Below are 22,925 nucleotides of genomic sequence, written 5' to 3' on the forward strand. Positions count from 1 at the left end.
CCCAGATGAGTGGCAGGAGCAGCGGTGGGAGCTGCTGGACAAGCCGCTGGATGTACTTCATGCAGTGGTGGGAGCCACCCCCTTCTCTTCCCTTGCCCCCTGGATAAGCCACAGCTCTGTCCCACACCCCTGCCCCACACCCTTCTCTCTGTGGGGGCCTTGATCTGCCTGCCCTGCACCCTTCCCTGCTTCCTCCGCTTCCACCATGCCAGACTTACCAGCTCCTCACTGCCTACATGCTGTGCTGTGGCTGTGCACATGTACAGGCCATTTATCAGCCACATCAGGCTGATTTCCAATATAGATAATTTTCTTTATATCGATGCCGATCCAATATTGGACTGATGTATCAGTGCACCTCTACTGATAAGCTTCCAATTTATAACATAAACTTATTGGTCCCAAAGTTCATCACTGTTCTTGGTACTGTTGAATCTTATCTTATCCTGTGTCTGCTTCGCCAGTCTTCAGGGTCATCCAGTTCTTGTCCCAGTTCTCTTCCACATCAATAATGCCACTGACTTAGTTGTTCATAGCAAATTTCATCAGTGTGCTTTTTTTGCCCTATAATGCCAAGGTCACTAATAAAAAAAGAGACCCAAGATGAATCCCTGAAAAACTCCACTAAAAAGAAACTCTCTCCAGCCTAATACTTTCCCTCTTAGTACTACTCAATGCTGCCTTCTTTCCAGCCAGTTCTATACCCACCCTGTGAATCTCCAGCTTTTCTAGGTCATAATATAAGGACATTTTCCAAGTGATTTCAGTAATGTATGGGTAGAATCCTGTCATAGTTTTAAATTATAATGAAATAAATATGAAGTTCAGAGTCTAACCCTATCATTTGAAAGCACACAAACTTTTATATTGATGGAAACTAGACTTGGGACTCATTGAGACACCAACACACAATAATCTGTTTTCCTAATGGAGCATCAAAAATGCATAACTTAAGAACATAAAAAGTGCCATTCTGGGTCAGACCATTGGTCCGTCTAGCCCAGTATTCTGTCTCCAAAAGTGGTAAAAGTGGATGCTAGAGCGGAAGAGCATTGAACCAGGTATCTCTAGAGTGATCTGTCCCCTACTTGGTATCCATCCTGGCATTCACCGTTATTGGTTTAGAGATGTCAGAGGAAACATTTCCAGCTATTCTGTTCAATAACCATTAATAGATGTATCATATATGAATTTATCCAGTCCCTTGTTTAACCTGGCTATGCGTTCTGCCTCCACCGCCTCCTGTGGCAGTAAATTCCATATGTTAACTGCATGTTAAGTACAAAAAAAAGTATTTTCTCTTGTTGGCTTTAAACTTATTGCCTACTGATTCCAGGGGTGCCCCCAAATTCTAGTATTCTGGGGCCTGGTGAACAGCAGTTCCCTTTTCACTTAGAATCACAGAAAATTAGGGGTGGAAGAGATGTCAAGAGGCCATTTAGTCCAACCCTCCACTCAAAGCGGGTCCATCCTCAACTATATCATCCCAGCCAAGGTTTTGTGTGGGTAGCCTGCTCCAGTGCTCTACTATCCTCTAATGAGAGAGCTTTTCCTAAACTTCCTTTGCTGCAACTTGAGACCATTTGCTCCTTGTTCTGTCATGTACCAGCACTGAAAACAGTTTAGCTCAATCCTCTTTGTAACTACACATCAGGTAGTTGAAGGCTGCATTTAAATCCTCCCTGAGTCTTCTTTTCTCCAGACTAAATGAACCCAGCTCCCTCAGCCTCTCCCCAGAAGTCCTTTGGCCCAGCCCTCTTACCATTCTCTTTCCCTCCTGCCGGGCTCTGCAATTTGTCCACATCCTTTCTGTTTCTGTAGTGGGGGGGAAAGGGCCAAAACTGGACATGGTGCTCCAGATGCAGACTCAGCAATGATAACATTCCTACTAATGCAGCCCAGTGTGCTGTTAGTCACCATTGCAACAAGGGCACAGTTGGCTCATATTCAGCTTTATTGTCCACTGTAATCCTCATGTCCTTTGGTGCTTAGCCAGTCAGTCAGGCCCCAGCCTGTACCATTGCATGGGGTTGTTCCGTCCTAAGTGCAGGACTGTGCACTAGTTCTTTTTGAACCTCATGAGATTTCTTTTGGTCCAATTCACCAGTTTGTTGAGGTCTCTCTGAATCCTAGCCCTACCCTCCAGTATAAGTACTATTCCCCCTAGCTTGGTATTATCTGCAGACTTGCTGAGGGTGCACTCTATCCCATCTTCCAGGTCGCTGATAAAGATATTGAACAAAACCAACCAGTAGAGCTCTCCACTTGATGATACCAGCTGCCAGCTAGACATTGAGCCACTGATTACTAGCCAGGTGATTCTGTCAGTTTTCTATCCACCTTATAGTCCATTCATCCAACCCATACTCCTTTAGCTTGCAAGAATGTTGCAGGAGACCATATTGAAAACCTTGCTAAAGTCAAAGTATATTGCATCCACTGACTTGCCCTTGCTGATTTATCCTAATCATAGTCTCCTCCATGTGCTTGGATTCCTTGAGGATCTGCTTCATGATTTTGCAGGGACTGAGGTGAGGCTGACCTGTTTGTAGTTCTCCAGATCCTCCTTCCTTTTTTTTTTTTTTAATAGATGGACCCTGTATTTGCCTTTGTCCAGTTGTCTGGGACCTTTCCCAATTGCCACAGGTTTTCAAAGATAATGACCAGCAACTGCAGTTACATTGGCCATCTCCTTTGGGTCCATCTCATGTGGCCCCATGGACTAGTAAATGTCTATCTTTTCCAACTAGTCCCTAACCTGTTCTTTCACCACTGGCTGCTCAATTCCTCCCCAAACTGTGCTGCCAGGTGCCATAGTCTGGGAGGTGACCTTGCCTGTGAAGACTGAAGTAAAGGCATTGAGTACTTTAGCCTTTCCTGCATCATCTGTTACTAGGTTGTCTCCCCTGTTCAGTAAGGGACCCACACTTTACTTGATCTTCTTGTTGCTGACATGCTTGTAGAAACCCTTCTTATTACCCTTCATATCCCTTGCTAGCTGCAGGGAACTGCTTGGTCCATACTCTTCGTGCATTTACAGACCTCTGTTCCTCTCAGCCTTCTCCTTTCCAAACTGAAGACCCGAGACTTTTTTTAGTCTGTCCTGTTATGGTAACTGCTTCAGGCCCCTGATCACTTTGCTTGCCCTTCTCTGTACCTTTTCTAATTCTACTACATCCTTTTTATGATGTGGTAACCAGAATTGCACAGATATGTGGATGCACTGTGGATTTGTATAGTGGCATGATGCTCTGAATTTTTCTTCCAGTCTTCCTCTTAATGATGATCAGCATTTTTATTGGCTTATTTTGGTCACTGCTGCATAATGACCTGATATTTTAGAAAACTATCAAGAGCAACTCCAGGGTCTCTTTCCTGAGTCATAATAGCTAGTCCAGAACCAAGCATTGTGTACATATAGTTGAGGTTTATTTTTCCACAGGTGCATTATCTTGCACTTCTGGTCATTTTTTTGAAGTTTTTCTGGCACTTTCTTAAGCCTGCTTACTTAGTTTGAGATCTTTCTGCAGCTCTTCTCTATCAGCTTATAGCTAAGGGTGTGAAAAGTTAAACCATCTATCATTTAACCTATAAGCCCAGTGATAACTGGAAGCCCAGTGATAACCGGGTATCTTACTGGCCATTGTTTAGCTCTGGGTAGGTGCAGTCTGGCAGAGAAGGGGCAGAAGACAAGTCAGGCAGTACCCCAGCAGGAACCAGAAGGCATCAGGGCAGGCAGAAGCAAGGCAAGAGTAGAAGGAGCAAGGGGAACTAGTACCCCATAGCCTATGAGGTTAAAGAGGAAAACAGCAGGCCAGCGTAATGACCGTGTATCCTGGTTTTCTGTTTTCTATGGAAAAACGGGGGGAAAAAAACACAGATTGTCCCTTTTACCCAGGAAATGCACAGATTTTCCACTTTTGCAAAGAGTTCTCTGCAGGTTGGCAGAGTTCCAGCCTTCAAGGGTCTAGGGGAGCAGGAGGAGGGTGGTCAGGCACAGGGTGCCATGTGCCGGTGTGTGTGTGTGTGTGTGTGTGTGTGTGTACATGTGCACCTGGCCGCCATGCAGCCTGGAAATCATGTCTCGCAGGTAAGACTGGCAGGGGGGCAGCCCGCATCCCCCCACTCCCCCCAGCTTCGCTGTTCACCATGCCACCCCTGGGGGAGAGGGAGCTGGGCTCTGCACTCTGTTCCACTACAGCAGTTCCTTCCTCCCACAGGTAGCAACCAGGGCTCGGGTGCTTGCTGCAGGGGGCAAGGGACTGTGGGCCTGGGTCCCTGGCACCATAGCCCTGGCAGCTGGGAATGGGGGGCCTGGATCTGCATTCTGGTGAGCTAAGGGGGCAGGGGGAGCTCTGACTTTCCATGATATATTCCCCCCCCCCCCAAATCAAATACCAAAATGTATGGCTACTTAGGATGTATTTTGTTGCAGCGATTGAGGCACTGGTAGGCTTCCAAATTGCTTTAAAATTGTAAATATATCAATAAAACATTGTGTTCAATTGATATATGTGTGTGTGTGTGTGTGTGTGTGTATATGTATGTTTTTTCTGTTTAAAAAAATAAATCACAAATTCTCCGATTTTTAAAAACCCCAAATCCACAGTTAGCTGCTTATTCACAGGTGCTCCTTCCCTGCCAGGGCCTTGCTTCATGTAGGCTGTGTTGTCTGGCTGGGCTTGCTACCACCACCTGCTCCGCCTATCAAAGGGCCCCCAGAGTGGCTCCCAGCATCAGCTCCTTGTCTGAGCTGCTGTGTTATGGTTAACTGCTTAACCAATATGATTATAGGGTTTTTTAACAGTGTTTACATCCTTGCTTGTGACTTGACTACCCAGAGTAATTTGTTATTATCTGCAAACTTGGAGACTTCACTGTGTGTTTTCCCAGTCGCTGGTGAAAATGTGAAACAAGATAGGGCCTGCCCAACAGAGATCCCTGTGGGACACTCCATTTCTGACCTCTCACCATCCTGAAAAGTAACCATTTAGCCCTAGCCTTTGCTTTCTATCTTTTAACTAGATAGTCCACAAAAGAACCTTCCTTCCAATCCTGTGGCATTGCAGGGTTGCTTTTTTTTTTTAAGTCTTTGGCGAGGAACCTTATTGAATGTTGTTTTTAAGTCCAAATGTGTTATGTCAACTAGATCCCCCTTGTCCATGTGCTTTTTGACATCCTTTTACAAAATCCCAGGTCATGTCTAGTTTTGTAATTTAATTCCATCTACACATCTGAAACTTCAAATGTAAAGTATTGCTACCACTCATTTGTCTGATAACTTAATGACCAAGTAAAATATAGCCCCTACCCCATTACTAAAGGGGCAAAGGTGCATGGGCTCTTCCCCCCCCCCCACACGCATACTTTCTCTCTCCACTTTCATTCCCCTCCCATGCCCTTTCTTGGATCTGCTGGGTTATTCCTTCCTTTTGGGTGTGTCCCCCTACCTGCTTTGGGTGTGGTTTCCCCACCTCCTTCCCTGACCCTTTCCTTGCCCTCTTGCTTTCACTCCCTTTTTATTTTGGTCATTGTTGCTCACATTTTTCTGGGTGCTACTGCAGCCCACTGACAAGAATGAGAATTTTGAAACCAGATGGCATTGGGTCCAGATTCAAGTCATCTCCTGATGACCCAGTGGCAGAAGTAGAAGAGTTAGGTGACCTGCCTCACCCATTATCAACTCAAGCCGCAGACCAGAGAGGCAGTTTGGCTGTAGGAGTCACAGGGAAAGGAGCATCCTGCAGAGAGACAAAGGAACTGAACTCAGAGCTGGGGGAGCGGTGGCTCCAGGTGGCAGTTGCATTGGGAGTCGGATACATTTCAGAACTCATTTGTTCTTTTGCTTGTTACTTGATGAATCTGAGGCAGATCAGGCCCCAGGGTAAGATGAATCCGAGGCAGATCATTTTGGCTTTTAATGGAGTTGACGCTTAGGATTGTGGGTGATCCTCGTGTTGGTAATTTGGGCAATGGCTTTAGGGGGGACAGAGGCCATGGAAAGGGGGAGCCCATGAAGTACCCCCAAGCTCAACATGATTGAGAGGGCAGAGGGCAAAGACTGGGAGGTTAACTGTGAGACCAGCAGGGAGAAGCTGGCCAGGACTAGAAGGTGGGACACATGGTGGTAGCCCTCAATCCCGCGATATGCTCAGTGTACCTAAAGCTTACAGCCCTGAATAGTAGGATCAAAGTTAATAGGCACAGTAGGTTTAATAGGGTACAACATAACACTCAGTTTTTTGTGTTTTTTGGAACCATCTAAAGTCCATAAAATGGCTAGGCTAGGGGCTAGGTAACCTTATAAAAAGGCAGCCCTATAGAAAGAGAGCAATAAGAAGAGTTGCTCTGGGATAAGCAGCTCAGGAGTGGGACTGCCTTAAGGAGGCTTTTCTAGATGCTAGTGACTTTAGGTGTCTGGTGCTAGTGTGTTTACTTGGGGCAAGGGGGTGGTGCACACATACGTTTTTTTTCCTCTCCCCCAATAAAGTGACAGAGTAACGAGACTTGCTGTGGGTGGGACTAGCTTAGCTAATTGAAAGGTAGAGCTAGGCTAGGCAGCCCCAGCAAACAGCATGAGCAGCAAACTAGAGGGATTTTGCCATAGGGAGCCAAGGAATAAGAGACTGCATGTGTTTATGGGCCCAGGTACAGGGGTTTGGTATGTGGGTTCCTGTGGTGTGGTTTTCTCCCCCCACAGAGGTGTTCACCAGAGAACATAGGAGACACAAATGGAGTCTGGGTCAGCTGTTGAGACCTGCATCAGATGTGCCATGTTTGCGTTCCTCCCAGAGTCAGAAGCACTTCATCTGCACCATGTCTAAGTTGGTGTCTGCCTGGAGGAGAAGATTCAAAGTTTGGAAGCACAGGTATCCTTGCTGCATTGCATTGGTGACCAAGAAGATGACTTGGACAAGAGATGCTGGAATGGGGGAGGCTAAAGGGCAATGCAGAGAAGTGGTAGCGTACATCTTCTTGAAGAAGGAGGGTCCCCAGAATTGAAATGCAGTGGATTGAATTCAGCAGCAGCTTTCAGGCACTCTGTGGTGGATCTGCTGAGGAAAAGGCAGAGGAGGGGACATCTGCAAGCATGGAGAGGACAAGGCATCGGCCTAGAGAGCAGGAAATGTGAGGCCCCAAGGACAGGGGCTTCTACAGAAAAGAGTGGTAGTGATTGGTGGATTGGTGACTTCCTTCTGTGGTGGACAGAGGCTTCAATTTGTTGTCCAGATTTAGGGTCAAGGGAGGTGTGCTGTCTGTCTGGAGCGCAAATTCAGGACAACGCAGAGGGTGTCTGTACACGTGCTTGGGGGGGCAGCTCTAATTAAAACACCCACAGTGTCTTGTGTATTCAGTGTCCTGCATTTCAAACTGGTGGCAGGGGCGCTTTAACTACACCTTATTTAACAATCCATTTTGAAATGTAGGGACACTGAATACATGAAATGCTGCAGCACGCTGGAGTACTGTGTTAAGTTTTGGGCCCCCCACTACAGAAAGGATGTGGAGAAATTGGAGAGAGTCCAGCGGAGGGTGAGAACAAACGTGAGGGGACATGACTTCCAAGGAAAGACTGTGGGAACTGGACTTATTTTGTCTAGAAAAGAGGAGACTGAGAGAGGATTTAATAGCAGCCTTCAACTACTCGAAGGGTGGTTCCAGAGAGGATGGAACTAAAACTGTTCTCGGTGGCAGATGACAGAAGAAAAACCAATGGTCTCAAGTTGCAGCAAGGTAAGTCATTAGGAAAAAAATTCTCAGTAGGAGGGTAGTAAAACACTGGAACAGGTTACCCAGAGAGGTGGTGGAAGCTCCATCCTTGGAAGATTTTAAGACCTGGCTAGACAAAACTTTGGCTGGGATGATCCTGCTTTGAGCAGGGAATTGGACTAAATGACTTTCTGAGGTCCCTTCCAACCCTAATTTTCTATGGTTCAGTGAAAGCGCCAGATCACCACAGGACTGCAAGTGGCACAAAAGGGAAGCAAGTAGATCAAAATGCAAAATATATCTGATGCATGTATACAAATGTGAGAAGATGGGGGAATAAATGAGATGAGCTGGAAGTTGTGGCCCATGAAAAGAAATAGGTTCTGATTGACATCACAGAGACCTGGTGGGACAGCTCTTGTGACTGGACTGTCAACATTGAAGGTTACACTCTGTTTCAGAAAGACAAAGTAGGGAGAAAAGCTGGTGGTGTTGCCTTGTATGTCCAACATATATACTTGTTCCCTAGTTCTGGAGGAGGAAGACTGCACAACAGTATGCATTTGGGTGAAGAGGAAAGGTGAAAGATGCAGCACCAATATAATAGTGGGATTTGTTATAGGCCACCAAATCAGGAAGGGGTGGATGAGGCACTCTTCAAGCAGGTAAAAAATTTATCCAAAAGCTATGGGATAGTACTAATGGGAGACTTCAAATTTCTGGACATCTAGAAGAACGGTGCAGCCAAACAAAATATCAAGCTGGTTCCTAATTTGTGTGGAGGACAACTTTTTGGAGTGTCTGTTTTGCTTGGTCTTTGTACTTCCATAAAAATGTTTATGGATGTCTGTTTGCAACCTGAGATCGTAGTGTTCTTGTGCACAGTTGGTGTCAGCATGATATGTAATGTTCACCCCATCTCTCATTAACAGTATTAACTTAAGAAACATCTGTCTTTAATGTGTACTGTAGTCCCAAGGTTAGTGACTTTTTCATAACTTGTTTCTTCAAAAGAAGTCATTTTAAAAAAAAATTCATTTCTCCACCTCTTATTTCTAAAACTAGCAATTCCCTTGTCTCTTGCTCTTAACTTGACAAATGCCAGTAGTTTTATTACTGAAAAGAACTTCTAATTATTTTACATATTTGCATTTCTTTCATTCTAATTGTGAACAAAAGGCCAACTAATACGTCACATATTACATACACACACATAATGTATAATAAAATGAGTATTTTTAAGAGTGTTTTCATTAGTAGATGAATTGCTGTTGGAAACTGGAAAAGGAGTTAAAATTAAGTGGTGTTTTTTGCCTTTTTAGACCAGAAAAAAGATTAACACTTCCTCCACGGTTTCAGAAAGAACTTCAAGTGCATCTTTCAAGAAGGCCTTCTGTGGATTCGGATGGTATGTGTTCCTATAAAGTAGCCGTTCTTTTGCTTAGGTTTTCCATTATAGTTTAATCATGTACCAGTAAGACAAACCAAGTTCATAGCTTTTGCTTTGTGTAAAGGCAACATAGCCTTATTTTATTCATAACTTGTTTTATTCATTTATATAGACAATAGCCTGTTTAATTTATAACTTGTGAAAACAAGAAACATCTTAGAATGAAAGGCTTGCTCTGTTTAATTTGGTTTGGGACACTGAGGACATGATTTTAAGCTGTGTTTTAGTACAATTATAGGAAATATTAAGATTTAATTCTAAAACCCAAAAAGTTAGTAAGCTGTAGCACTACTCATCTACTAGGTTGCATAGATTTCCTGTATAAGTGTTTAACTGGCAGAAGCTTCCCAACTCTGTATTTTGTTTTGAGGAGTGCTACTTCTACATTTTAGACCTTTTGGTTGGTGCCTGGCTATGAAATTCCTTTCTAAAAAGGTGGGAATAGTGATTAGAAAGGCAAAAATTGGATGCGATCATGGACTTAAACAACAGTATTCTACTTCTATAATGAGGTACAACTAAAGTAACATTTCTAGCCTTACTCTGTTTCTAGTTTGTCTCAATGCACTTAGAGGGCATGTTCCCAGGAGCAGGAAAGGAATGTTTTCCCAGGGATAAATAGGAGTGGCACATATTGCTAATTGTCCTTGAGCATGCCACTGCACGTGTTCTCTGGCACATGGCAAACTGGTGGGGTAGGGGAGGCTGGAGCCAGCACCTGGGCTGGCCCCAGCAGCCTTACTTAAGATGCTGGGGGCGTCTTGGGGCTGCAGTGGCAGCAGTATGGGTGTGCAGAGCATAGCTGTGGCCAGCCAGGCTCTGGTTTCATGTGGCACACACTGCAGCCATATATAATTGTGCCAAAATAGTGGGTTTTTTGTCTTTTTGACACTGGGATTTCCCAGTGAATGCATGCACATGCAGTTTATGCAGTTTGCAGCGCCACAGATAGGTTTGCAGTGCCTAAACCGCACATGCGTGCTTATGGGGATGTGCCTAGGCAGTCTTTAATCTACCATGAAAATGTAAATGTTTCCTTGATATCATGTGGCATCATTTGAAGAAACAGTTCCTATATCCTTAGGGAAAGAAATGAGATTTTACTGGATCCAAACAAAGAACATACAGAAAGTGTGACTAAGTGATTTTTTTTTTTCCTTTGTATTTTTGGCCTTTAATTATTACAGCCTCACTTTTATACATACTGCAAAAGATTTAAACAGCTAAAGCACATTATCCCTAATTTCAAGATGGGACACTTTCAGGGCTAACTGCTTGAAGAGCCACCTCCTAAATCCTCATCTGATTCTTTTTTTTGCCCTGAAGTCTTCCCTTCCTGATAAATACATTAGGAAAATCAAGAGCTCTCAAGGATAACTGCTTAATATAAATTGCTTCTTGGGAATGTTGCAGCAAAGTAGGTTTAGGTAGGAAATCAGAAAAAACACCTTCACTGTTAGAGGAGTGATACAGTGGAATAGACTGCTTAGGGAAGTAGTGGAAGGTACTCGAGAAGAGTACCTTGGACTAGCATTGGTCAGGGATGATCTAGGACGGGGTGGGCAAAATGCGGCCTGTGGGCCAGATGCAGCCCACCAGGCCATTCTATCCAGCCCACAGGACCCCTAAAAAATTTAGAAAATTAATATTAATTTTATAATTAATATTTGGCAAGCCCCTGGCTTGCCAAAACTCAGTAAGCCGCCCTCCGCCCAAAATAATTGCCCACCCCTGATCTAGGAGAAGCTTTTGCCTATGATCTGTTATGGGTATTTCCCATGCTTCTGGGCTTTGTTGGTTGCCACATGGAGCCAGGAAGAATTTTTTTTTTTTTTACTGGGTGTTGGCTTTAACCAAGGCTGGGGATTTTGACTGGACTATTGTCAGTGCTTCTACTAGCCCTTCATCCCAGAAGTTCCTGACTATAGGTTGACCCTTTGCCCCTCTCTAAAGGGTAAACTTGATTGCCATATTTGGCATCATGAAGAAATTTTCCTCCATGGCATGAACTGTGGGATTTTTTTACCTTCCTGTGTAGCAGGGGACTTGGCCCTCTCTTTTTGGTTCTCTCCAACACATTTTAACAGCGCTTGCAGCAGCTGTTGTCCCCCTCAATTTACCTGTGACAGATTAAGGTGTTTGTCTTGTGGCTGTCAGGGTTGACCAGGGTAGTTTTACCAATAGGTTAGCCAGTGGATAAGTACAAGATGGTTTGGATATAGATGATCCCACCTTCAATCCCTACTTTTTCTGTGGGTCTAATACTTTGATATTGTTTCCTTTGCTTGGTTTGAGTACAGAATTCTTCTGCATGTAATTTGTATTATTTATAATCTGTGTTGGTGCCCATATGATTAAATTTCCATAAATTGGGTCAAATAGTGATTACTTCTACTTTTCATATTTTACTCCCTTCTCATTGTGAATTTACCAACTTTTTGCAAAATACATACCACCTTTTTATTCTCGTTTTACAGACCATTTGAATGAACCTATTCAAGAAACGCACAAAATCCCATCCAGTCTTCCTAATTCTAATGTAAATGAAGTTCAGAATCGTATTAGAGGAATTCTGACTAAATACAGCAATGGTATCTGGTTATCAAAGATACCACAGTTTTACAAGGAGATGTATGAGGAGGAACTTAATACAGATGTACTTAAACAACTTGAACATTGGCCTCATATTTGCATGGTAAGTGTTGTCTGCTTCATTTAAAAACAGCTACTATATTTAGGAAAAACATTAAATATTCCATATAATGTTTGTTTGGACGAATATCCTCTGAGCCTGTTCTGTAACTGACTTATAGCACTTGAGGTGCTTCTGTATATGTTTTGCAGCGTCACCTTCCTCCAGAAGTGAGGTGTCTGTTTTGAGGAACAGGGCTGACCTGATTTGTTTGAGTTTATGGAAATGCAGACTGTTTGTTTGTTTGTTTTGTTTTTTTTCTGAGTGATATGCAGTGCCCCCTTACTGATACTTTCAGCAAATCATTTTCAGGGGCACACTTAACACATCTCTCACTGTGCTGGTTGGCAGCTAAACACTGAATGCATTTCTACACCTGCCCTTGAAAGACCTGTTCAGTCATTCTGACAAATGAGAAGCACTCAGCAGGAAATCTGACAAGTTTTGTTTCTTTAATATGAAAAAGGAAAATGCAGTAAGAAGTGTGGTTTTTTATTTTCCCTGTGTTGGACTTCAAAGAGACTGAAAAGGCCGTGGATCAAACCAGCAAACTGAGATGGATCCACGCAAGGAAAGGAAATGGGTACAATGACAACTTTAGATGGATTGCCAGATGCATGTCCTGGTTTTGTTGTTCCCATGCCTGTGCTTGGAGACTTGAGACAGTAACATCTACATGGCTTGTGTACAACCTGAGGAATTCTGCTCTGCTGAGGAGATAAAATGCAGACTTAATTGATTGTGCCCATGCTCACTCTTACCACTGGCTTGAGACACAGCTGCTTACTGCCTGACTTTAGTCTTCCAGAAAACATTTTCTTTTACTATCATGGTTAACTTTCTTCTAGTGTTAGTTAAGTTCTGGTTTATAGTATTTTAGTTGGTTGCTGACTACCTGCCATGTTTTTAAGTTTTGGACTTGGAATGATGTCCTCTAGATATTGCCACGCTTGGAATAGGGTCATGTTGGTGACAGATGGATATTTTGGAGTGCCTCTGCTATAAGGGAGATCCTGTGTCTCAGAAAATACTTGATCAGTCCTTCACCTCCCAAATCCACAAAGACAGAGAATCTAGGCTGCATTCCTGTCTCCTAGATGAGGCTATGGCTGTAGCTTCAGAGCCACGATCACAGATGTTCCCAGTATACCTTTGACTAGGTAGAGAGCACAAGCTTGGATTCTCTACCTTGCAGTATACTTATACATGTTGCTGGACATCAGGAGACATTACTTTACAGTTAGGGCTGCCAGGCTCTGGAATGGGCTCCCAAGGGAGGTGGTGCTCTCTCTTACCTTGGGGGTCTTCAAGAGGAGGCTGGACAGAGATTTGGCTGGGTGATATGATCCTGGCACCCATTCCTCCCCAGGGCAGGGGGTTGGACCTGATGATCTGTTTAGGTCCCTTCTGACCCTAAATACTTTGATGCTATGAAAATGGGGAAACAAAGCCTCACTGGATGAAGTAGAGAGAATTCAAGGGGTAAATCTTGCATAAAGCTACTGCAGCTGGTGATCTCCCACTGAGACTTTGTGGCCCCGTCCACTTCTCAAGCTTGAGTACAGTACAAAGCTTGGTACCAAAGCAGCATGCTGGACTGGGTCCACATAAACAGGGGCATGCTTTTGCAGCAGCACAGATAGTAGCAGCACATATCTTGTGCTGCAGTTCACACCCCTACCCAAGTGCTTTATAGTGGGAGACATTGTCCTGTTGCTTCACGTACTGCGTGGGGTCTGGCTGGGGCACAGGGGGCCTCATTAGGGGCTAGTCATCAGGCAGCCCCCATGCTGAGGCACCCTGTGCCCCGGACATCTGAGGAGCAGCACGTCTCTGCCCACTGGGCATACCGTCTCTGCCTGCTGCAGACTACCCCTCTCCGGAGTGCATTGTGCCTCAAGATGGGGGAGCAGGCAGCCCTGGGCTGCCTTGGCATGCCTCAGCACAGAGGCTCAACAAGTCTGAGCATGGGAGCTCCATAGTGGAGCATGGGAGCGAAGAAGCTGGCTGGGGCAGTGTGCCTCGAGATGGGGGAGCAGCCAGCCTGTCCTATCCTGCAGAACCTGTGGCTGCAGGGGGCCCTGCAGCCAGGAGGCTGTGCCGCACTCATCCTCTGCCACCTGCACCATGTTTAAAGGGCTTGATGCAAGCAGGGAGTCCCTTCCCAGCCAAGTGGGGCAGGAGTTCCCGGCTCCTTCCCCCACCCCACCCTGTGCAGCCCACATGCACACAGCCCAGCCTTGACTATCTTATTTCAGTGAATTTATACCGCAATTAACTCTGATTTTGATTTTTCAATGGATCAAAGGGCCCCAAAACTATATCTTGCAGGGGGCCTCAAAAAATTGTGGGCTGGCCCTTCCCAGGGCTGCCTATTCCCTCATCTCCACGTGCCTTAGCATGGGGGCTCTGCCACTCCATGTGTTGGGTGGGGGGCGGAGGTGGCTGGTTGGGGCACAGGGTGCCTCAGCGCAGGGGTAGGCAGCGGGCATTTCTGTGCTGGCCAAAGAAATGCAGCTTCATCATGGGACACGGTTCTACCAACTTTTTGCTCTGCAGCACATACTTACTTATTAGTGATGCCACTGGAAGGAAATGGTAGCCTTGTTTTGCTAGCACCCTCTATATTCTTCCATTTAATTGGATTCTGCTTCACTCCCAATGGGAGTTCTCACACAGTTTAATAAGTCCAAACTGATAAAATTTGAAAGGATCTAAAATAGTCTTTCCTCATTCTAGCTGCTTCTGTTTCCAGTGTGTTTTTTGTTCACATGTACATATATCTTCCCCGATACCTTCTCCCTGAATTCCTGGCTTTCCTTTCCACATGAGCTGGTGTGCTTCACCTAATCAATTCATTGCAGGGTAGACAGTCTCTTTTCTGTATATGGCATCTAGGCTCTTGAAAATGAGCTAACTTGCAAACCTGCAGCCACGCGCCCTCCATCTTTAGATAGAAGCCTTTCTGGCAAGCTGTAAACTCTCTAAAAATGTACCATCACATTTCTTTGTCATTGGTGACATTGTAAAATTTACTGTTCATCCATTGAAGAGGGGACTGGGGATCCTTGGTATAATGTAAAGGTTAGTATCTGCAGAGGCAGTAGGTCACTAATGCATGGATTGCAGATGCACTAGAACTACCTGCAGCTGCTCCAGGAAGGTTTTTAGGACCTTTCAATTGTGAATGTTGCGTTTTGCAGTTTCAGCTGAGAACAGATTCTGCAGCCTCCCTCAGGTCCAGGGCTAATGCCTTGCACACTGCTCTCTGTTGTGGCTGGCAGCTAAACGGTATTACTGTATTTCCTTGCAAATAGTGCGCGCACAGATTTTTGGAAATAAAGGTGTGGATTACTTGGAAAAAAATAAGGCAGATAGATACTCTGTTTAGGCAGGTAGTATGTTTCATTTAGTGGATGCCAGCTGACTGTAACACTTAAAGGAAATGAGATGGTATTAAAACTATTAATGCACAATAAATAGCTCAAGATTGAGGAGGTCTGGCTCTGTGTATAAAATGTGTGACTTAGTGTTTGCTTATTAATTTGTATGTAATCCAAATAATTTATCTGATTTGTCTTTTTTCTTTTTAAAGGTGGAAACAGCATGCACTAGTGGGCAAACAGATGTACTCCTTTACCCTGCTAAGAAAACAAAACATTTTATAAAGAGTGGTTTAGATCATGAAAGAAAATCTCAAAACCTTCCTTCTTCAAAAGCAGACCCTTTGCTAAAACCAATTATGGAGATCAAATCTGCTTCACATAACAGTGACTTCAAACAGAAAGTTGCAGAAATTTTGCTTAAGTATTCCAGTGGTCTTTGGGCTAATGCACTTCCCAAGGTGTATGAAGATGCATACAAAATAAAATTTCCTGAAGATATTTTGAATAATCTTGACTTACTATCTGATGTCTGTACTGTGGACCAAATATGTGACAATCCCAAAAAGGCAATCCTTTATGCTAAACCGCAAAAGTCTGTTGATGAGAATCTGAATGTCACTGAAAATATCCACATACACAAAGATATTAAGGCAGTGGTGGAGCAAGAGCACGCTCTACTAATGGAAGAGGCGAAGCAACAGTGTCCAGAAAATTTAACTGTCCCTCCTTTAATTGTTCCAGCTGAAGCATCCCCATCCGTATTGATAGTAGAGCTGTACAACACTAATGAAGTTGTCATCAGGTAAGTTTTAATTCATAAGACTTTTTTAAAAAAAAATTCTTACTTTATTGTAGTCTACATTCTCACCCCTTGGATCAGATAGTGTACTTCAGAGGAGAGAAGTGAAAATTTCAGTGATAGATATATTATTAACTAACAGTAACACAGAAAGAATGCATTTTACTATATGCCTACTGAATGCATAGAAAGAGAGACTATGTTAACTTTACATGCACATAAAATGGCTGTATAGGAAAAATCTAATGTTAAATCTTCTGTGACATTGGGAAAAATTTAAAAAAAAACCCCATACTAGTTTTCCCAGCAGATGCACCTTGTCTGATTTAGGTGCTTTATTGAAGTAGAGATGTGGGGCTGGAAGGTCATCAAGTCCAACACCCTGCTCAAGGCAAAACTATATCTAAACTGTCATGCAAGTGTACAAACGCTTAAAATTTTTTAAACTGGGCAGACAACGCTATTGCACAACCACCAGTCACAACACCTGAAAACACCCATAGAAGCAGGGGGAAGAATTCCTTCCCAGCAACCAGCAAACACAACGTATAGGAGAACCAAACACCCTCTTATTTATCTTGCAATCTGGGGCCTGCAACTGGAACTTGACTCATCATGCATCCTAACTGGAGATGCAGAGCTCCCCTTTCTATCATACTATCCCTTCAATAAACTAATTCCTACTCTTTAATCTTGTTTCATAATCAAGCTCATTGTGGAGCTCAGCTTCATTCTTGTGCTGCTGAACATGGTTCTCTCCTATATCCAACTGCTCTGGGCTGCAGAGCTCTTTGCTTGCGATCTCCAAGTGATGCATTTGTCGGAGTCGTTGGACTTCCAACTGTTCCTCTTCACATCCCGCTACAGGTATTGCTACTCCCAAATCATCACTGACCTATGTCTATCCAGCTTCTTGACAATTTCTAATGAAGGGGATTTCACAGGTTCCCTAGGCAGTCTACTCCACTGTTAGAACAGAGGCAGTGAATATTCTTTTTCCTGATGTCCCATCTAAACCTTCTTTACTGCGGCTGCAAGCCATTGCTCCACCTCTTATCCTCTTCAGTGAGAGAGAGGAGGTGTTCTTTCTCTTCTTTTTGGCAGGCCTTTGGATATTTGAAAATTGCTATCATGTTCTCTCCCTCCTACTTTAATTACCACTTCCTGCAAACTAACCATGCATATTGCTCTTAACCTTTCCTTATATGGCTTGCATTCTAAGCCCTTTTATTTTTTTTATTGCCCACCTTTGCACCCTCTCTCACGTCACATCATTTTTAGCTGCACACAATATTCTAGATGGGGATTAACCAGTACTGAGTAGTGCCATACTCATCTGTTGCTTATACCTAATACTAATGTTGATACACCCCAAAACTGCATTAGCCTTTTTGCATCTATATCACATTGCTGACTTTTGTTGAGTCTGATATCCACTAAGACCTCAAAATTAATTGCAGTTCCATCCAGCCAGTTGTCAGTCAAATGGTGGCAGTGATTATGGCCTTTTAAAAAAATGCCCAGTGTAATCAAATATATTTTCCTAAGTGAGAAGATTTAAAGCAGTCAAGCCTTATGCATACGTTGCGTCAATAAGAATGACAGGCCTAGTTTTTTTCTTTCCCCACAGGATCTTATTTGTCCTTGTCAGACTTGGAGAAAATGCCATATGCTTTTCTTTCTTCCTGTTCTAATCTGTAATACTGAGTGCCTTAACTGTTCATATAGAATGTAATTTTGAGATTTGCTTTCAAAGCTGAATTTGAAAGTTCTTAAAATTGCTCTCAATATGGATTCTGACATGAAGAAATTTTGGATTACATTCAGAGACCTAATTCATTAAAAATGTATTCTGTGTGCATTGACCCTGGTATAAGGCTATTCTTCCAGTAACTGGGCTAAACCCTTTCTGAGACTTTATTTTTATACTAGCCAATTGCCTGTCAAGAATGATGGGGGAGAGGGCTGGGATGGAGTGCCACCACCTAACGCCCCACACTGTTGCTGTTCTGCTGCTTGCAGGGAGCGGGGGGGGAGCCACCCCCGTCCGGTCTTCTGCACCACTTGCAGGGAGTGGGGTGGGGGAGCCGAGGCCAGTGCTGCTGACTTTGGTTTCCCCACCCTCTGTCTGGTCCTCGGCACGGCTTCGGAATCATGGCGGCGCTCCCCCACACTTGGAGCACTCTGGCTGTTTCCATCAGCCAGTCACAATGCGAATAAAGCATTATGGACAGGCAAACAGACAGGCTTTTATAATATTAGAATAATATATTTTAAATAGTTTTAGCATGCATTTCTTACTTGACACCGTATTTTAGCTCCACCTCTCTCACATTTTGCCAGTATCAAAATTGACATTGACATTTAAGTTAGAAGACTTCCTGCACCATAAAAAACAGTAATGCCAAGTTTACTAAATTGGGTATGCACCTTTTTGCATAAATTAGCTCCTGGAAATTGGAGGGGGGTGTTAAACAAGGTGATACATGGAGCAGAGAGCCCAATTTATGTAGGAGCCAAACCTCCTGACTCTTCTTCGAGTTGAGTGAGCACCCAGCAGCATCTGACAAGTCAGCTCTGGGACTAGTCAACTCAAGGAGGGATCATGCAGTTCAGTTCATCCTACAGCTGCTTAACTCAGCTGATGGCCCCATCCTGGTGTAGCTGAACTGCTCAGCACTTCTTGGAGCCAGATGGACAGCCAGCTGTGCCTGCTGTGTCCTGCAGCTAGGTAGTTTTTGCTTCCTTCTCCCCCTTCTATTTTCCAGTGAAGATACTTACTGAAGTTTTTAAAGAAAGATGTTTTTTCTTCATTCAGCATTCCAGAGATGAGGTGCGTGTCTTATTTTGGGGCATGCATTATGTGAGAAAATATAGTAACACTGTTAGTAAAGTCTACATGAAAAAAAGTCTGTTCATAATTTTTGGCAGCCCAGCTGAGCTTGGTACTTCTCCTGGTGTTTATTACTTTCCAGGAAGGGGAGGAACTTGAGTAGAAGTTGAGATTTCTTTTAAAGGGAAGGGGGATGGTGACCTGTTAGAAGTTGAGAACTTGTTGATCGAAGACCTTAACAGTACCATTTCAGGGGACCTATAGATCTGTCCAACAGATTAAGACTTACCTTTTTGCTTTTTGTGGTGAATGATGCAGCTAGCTCTTAATTTTTTTTTTGACAGAGAAAATCCATCTCTTGCCCAGCTGTAAAATGTGAAGAAAACTCAGGAACAGAATTTAAGCAATTGCTCAAGGTTTCAAAGCAAGCCAATAGTAATGGCAAGGGAAAAAAACATCTTCCATGTCTTAGCTCAGTGATCTTGTTGGATATCATAGCACTCTTTTGTCCAAAATTTCCTTCTTTTTCTTCAAAGGGTGAATCCTAAGGTTTAGATTATTGGCGGTAGAAATGGTACTTCAAACTTCATCTCTCCTGTCTCATAAGTCAATGAAATATGTTAACTGTGATTGGAGATAGAAGTGTCTTTCTCCTGCAACTTCTGTTGATTGGACTTCATTGTTGCTGTTGGAAAGGAGTTGGACATTCTGGGTGACTAGGCCATGTTTGGAAATGGTGCAGTATATTTCCTTAATAGAGTTCCACGTGCCTTCTGGAGAAGTTCATTAGTTTTTTTCAGAGTTAAATTGTCTATTACCTGAATTTCAGGTCTCTGCTATGGGAAGAAAGAAGTGCTTCAATAACTGCCCTCATGGGGGAAGAATGATTGTAGTTCATGTCCCCACTGGCATGATTGCGGTTTTTTTCTGTTTTCTGTATTATTCACGAGTTATGTAAGACAGACTCGAGGATAAGATGATGCTGGTTGCCGCACTATCCATAACATTCAATATTACTTATTTCCATGGATAAGATTGGTGTTTCTCCTGCTCTCAGTTGAGACTGGTGTTTGGATGGTATCTTTCCAGCAGAAATGTAATCGGGTTAAAATTGGGTTTTAACTAGCGTGGTAGGAGGTTAGTTGAAGCTGCTCAGTTTTGGATTGTTAGAAATAGTGTGTGGGAGAATCATTTTGCGAGCAGAATGCAAGTGAGATGCTTAATCGAGCATTTTAACTTGCTTGAGGGTGGTGCTCAACCTCTGGCCCGCAGGCCAAATACAGTCCACAGAGCCTTGGAATCCTGCCCATGGGGCTCCCCTTGGGGTCAGGAAATTTGGCTGCAGGGGATACATTGGCCATTAATACAGCTACACTTTTCCACCCACCAAATTCACAAACCTCGAGCCCTGCATGGCTGGCCACAGCCCGGCCACACTTCCTTCCCCCTGCAGAGCCAGGTTACACTCCCTCGCTCCTCGTCTGGGTTGGAGCTGGGCCATATCCCCTTCTCCTGTGGGGCCTACATGGCCAGATGGTGCCTACCAAGCCTGCCCCACGCACTGGATCAGGACCACCAGCTGGATCTGGCCTATGGAAGGACAAGGCACTGCCCATCTGACCTGCAGGTGAAAGGTTGTGCACTGCTGTGCTAGATAGGTTAGTCAACCATCAGTCTTCTTTGATAATCAAAGTCAGATTTGATTCTAAATTTCCAGAAACAGCTGGTTTCTGTAGACTTGTATGTAGCTTTGTGTTCTGGTTCATAAAGTTTATATTCAGTTCTTCACTTCAGTGAACACTTTACCACTCCTTGTGTATTTCTGTTTTTGACAAAGGAAAGTTCAGGTACTAAAGTGACTGTCTACCTACATAAATACACTTTTATTTTGTTTTTGTATCTATTGAACTTTTCTGTTCCTACACTAATACATTTGGTGGATTTCCTTCTTCCTCCCTTCTTCCCATGGAAAAAAATGTAGGTATGTGGGAAAAGACTATTCTGCTGCTCAGGAACTGATGGAAGATGAGATGAAAGAATTTTATAGTCAGAATCCACCAGCATTACTAATACAGTCTGTAAGTCCAGGACAGCTTGTTGCTGCACATGCTGAAGAAGATGCCTGGTTGCGTGCTCAGATAATTGCAGTTGAAGACAACAGAATGAAGGCAAGCATACGTATGTTTTGGCACTCTACTAAAGACACAAAACATGAGGAGACAACCCCTCACAACAACAAACTGCTTCTACTCTTAATTGCATAAAACACTAAGTGATTTTAAAGATTACTTCTCTCTGACTAAAGAAAATGGGATTGTCAGCATTTTTCCCTTCCTGAATGTATTTTGAGTCTTCTGTGGTGCTCTGTATTGTAATCATTCTGCTAAACTAATAAATGCACCTTCAACATGCTTCTGGGGCTTGGAAGCACTATCTCAATCTTACAGTTTGGAATGCAAATGCCAGTATTTAGAATGCTGATCCCTTCTTTCCAGTTATAGTACTATTGCTTTTTCCTTCCTGTTTGACAATTTAACACTGGTGAGCTCAGGCTTACATGCACTTTTTATTCAGATCAGGTAGTCTTGCTACTACCTTCTGCATTCTGGTCTATAACCTGTTTCAAGATGTGTGTTTAAACTCCTTATGCTGTTGCAACTTCCCTTTGTCCCTTGTTCTGTAGAGCCAAACAGATGCATTTTTTCCTGGCTCTGGTTGCAAAGGACTAGAACAGGGATCAGCAACCTTCATCATGCCACCCCAGCTAGCCAGGCTGTGAGCAGCTGCAGCTGGCCATGGAGCCTGTGCTGTTCACAGCAGGCAGCCGGGAGGCAGCAAGTGCTGCTGCAAGCAGCCTCAGCTCCATGGCAGGTAGCAGCTGCCCAGAGTTCAGGCTGGCTACAGTCAGGAGAGTACAAACAGCTGCACAGGGCTCCACATCCCTGGCACCGGCTCTGTGGCTGCACATAGGCCTCTGGGCACATGGTGCTACAGAACCTAGGGCAGCTATTTGCAACCTCTTGGCTGCTTGCTGTAGTTGGCCCAGGCTCTGAACAGCTGCAGCAGGTGGTGGGCAGACTGTGAACACCTGTGCCAGGCTCTGCAGCTTTGGCCTCCACAGCAGCTGCATGCACAGTGGGGAAGGGGCCAGGGCAGCACATCCCTAGCCTCTCCCCCACCATCTGCCCAGAGACGGGTGTACAGCTACCACCAGTAACGAGGATCGGGCCCTTCTTGGCTCTCCTGCTTCTGGCATGCCAAGCTGAGGTATGGATGGAGGTTGGGGTGTTTCTGGCACTCTGATTAAAAACATTGCTGACCCTTGAACTAGAATGTGACCAAACTAAATGCATGAGAAGTTTCAAGCGTTTCTTGTGTGAAGGCACTGTACTATTATATTAGCTAACCTTAAACTGTGCTCTTTATGCAGAGTCTCTTCTTTCCTAGTCAGAATGAATCTTGCACCAGGATCTGCTTAACAGACCTTTTCATTCTGCAGATAAGCATAGCTCACCCACAACTTGCTTACCTATTCCAAAAGTTTTATATTCAGATGTAAATTCATGAATAAGAATAAGAAAAACCATGGGCCTGTGGTTTTTCTCCCACTCCTCCCAGTATTATGGAGGTCTGTCTTGCGCTGCAAGAACAGCTGCACACTCTGAAAACAAGACTTCTTTTCTCCTTGCTGCCAACTGGTGTGTCAATTTCAGAATTTTTCAGAAAGGCTTCAGTTCACCTCCCTGACATCTGTGCTCGGTGTTAAGATGATGTAATATGTAGTTAAGGAAGATGGTGGGGAATGGGGAAAAAGACCTTCTGTGTACGCTTCTAATGAATGAGGCATCATTACTACCAGTCTTGTTCAAACTGTCATTGAGCACTCGTTCCCACTGAGCTATTTCCATTTTACTTTGATAGGGGAAAATAGTAAAGTTATAACTGCATTGGAATAATATTTATCAGTTTAACTGGGATCTTTATGTACATGAAGTTCAGTATTACTGTGTTACTACCAGGTTTGCATACAATGTTTGATAGCAAGCCTACTGGAA

The 22,925-nt window shown here is 43.9% G+C and overlaps 1 protein-coding gene across 2 annotated transcripts in view; it reads left to right on the forward strand.

Moving 5' to 3' along the window:
• Window positions 1-22,925, forward strand: part of TDRD7 (tudor domain containing 7) — a 96,232-nt gene that overhangs the window by 37,105 nt on the left and 36,202 nt on the right. For both annotated transcript variants that reach the window (XM_019517168.1, XM_019517169.1), the window contains exons 4-7: window positions 9,033-9,118; window positions 11,638-11,855; window positions 15,448-16,040; window positions 20,852-21,038. In XM_019517168.1, the coding sequence (XP_019372713.1) occupies window positions 9,033-9,118; window positions 11,638-11,855; window positions 15,448-16,040; window positions 20,852-21,038 (1,084 nt within the window). The remainder of the gene's footprint in view (window positions 1-9,032; window positions 9,119-11,637; window positions 11,856-15,447; window positions 16,041-20,851; window positions 21,039-22,925) is intronic.

Source organism: Gavialis gangeticus, unplaced genomic scaffold, assembly GCF_001723915.1.
Source record: "Gavialis gangeticus isolate Ggan-Ray unplaced genomic scaffold, GavGan_comp1, whole genome shotgun sequence".
Classification (NCBI taxonomy): domain Eukaryota; kingdom Metazoa; phylum Chordata; order Crocodylia; family Gavialidae; genus Gavialis; species Gavialis gangeticus.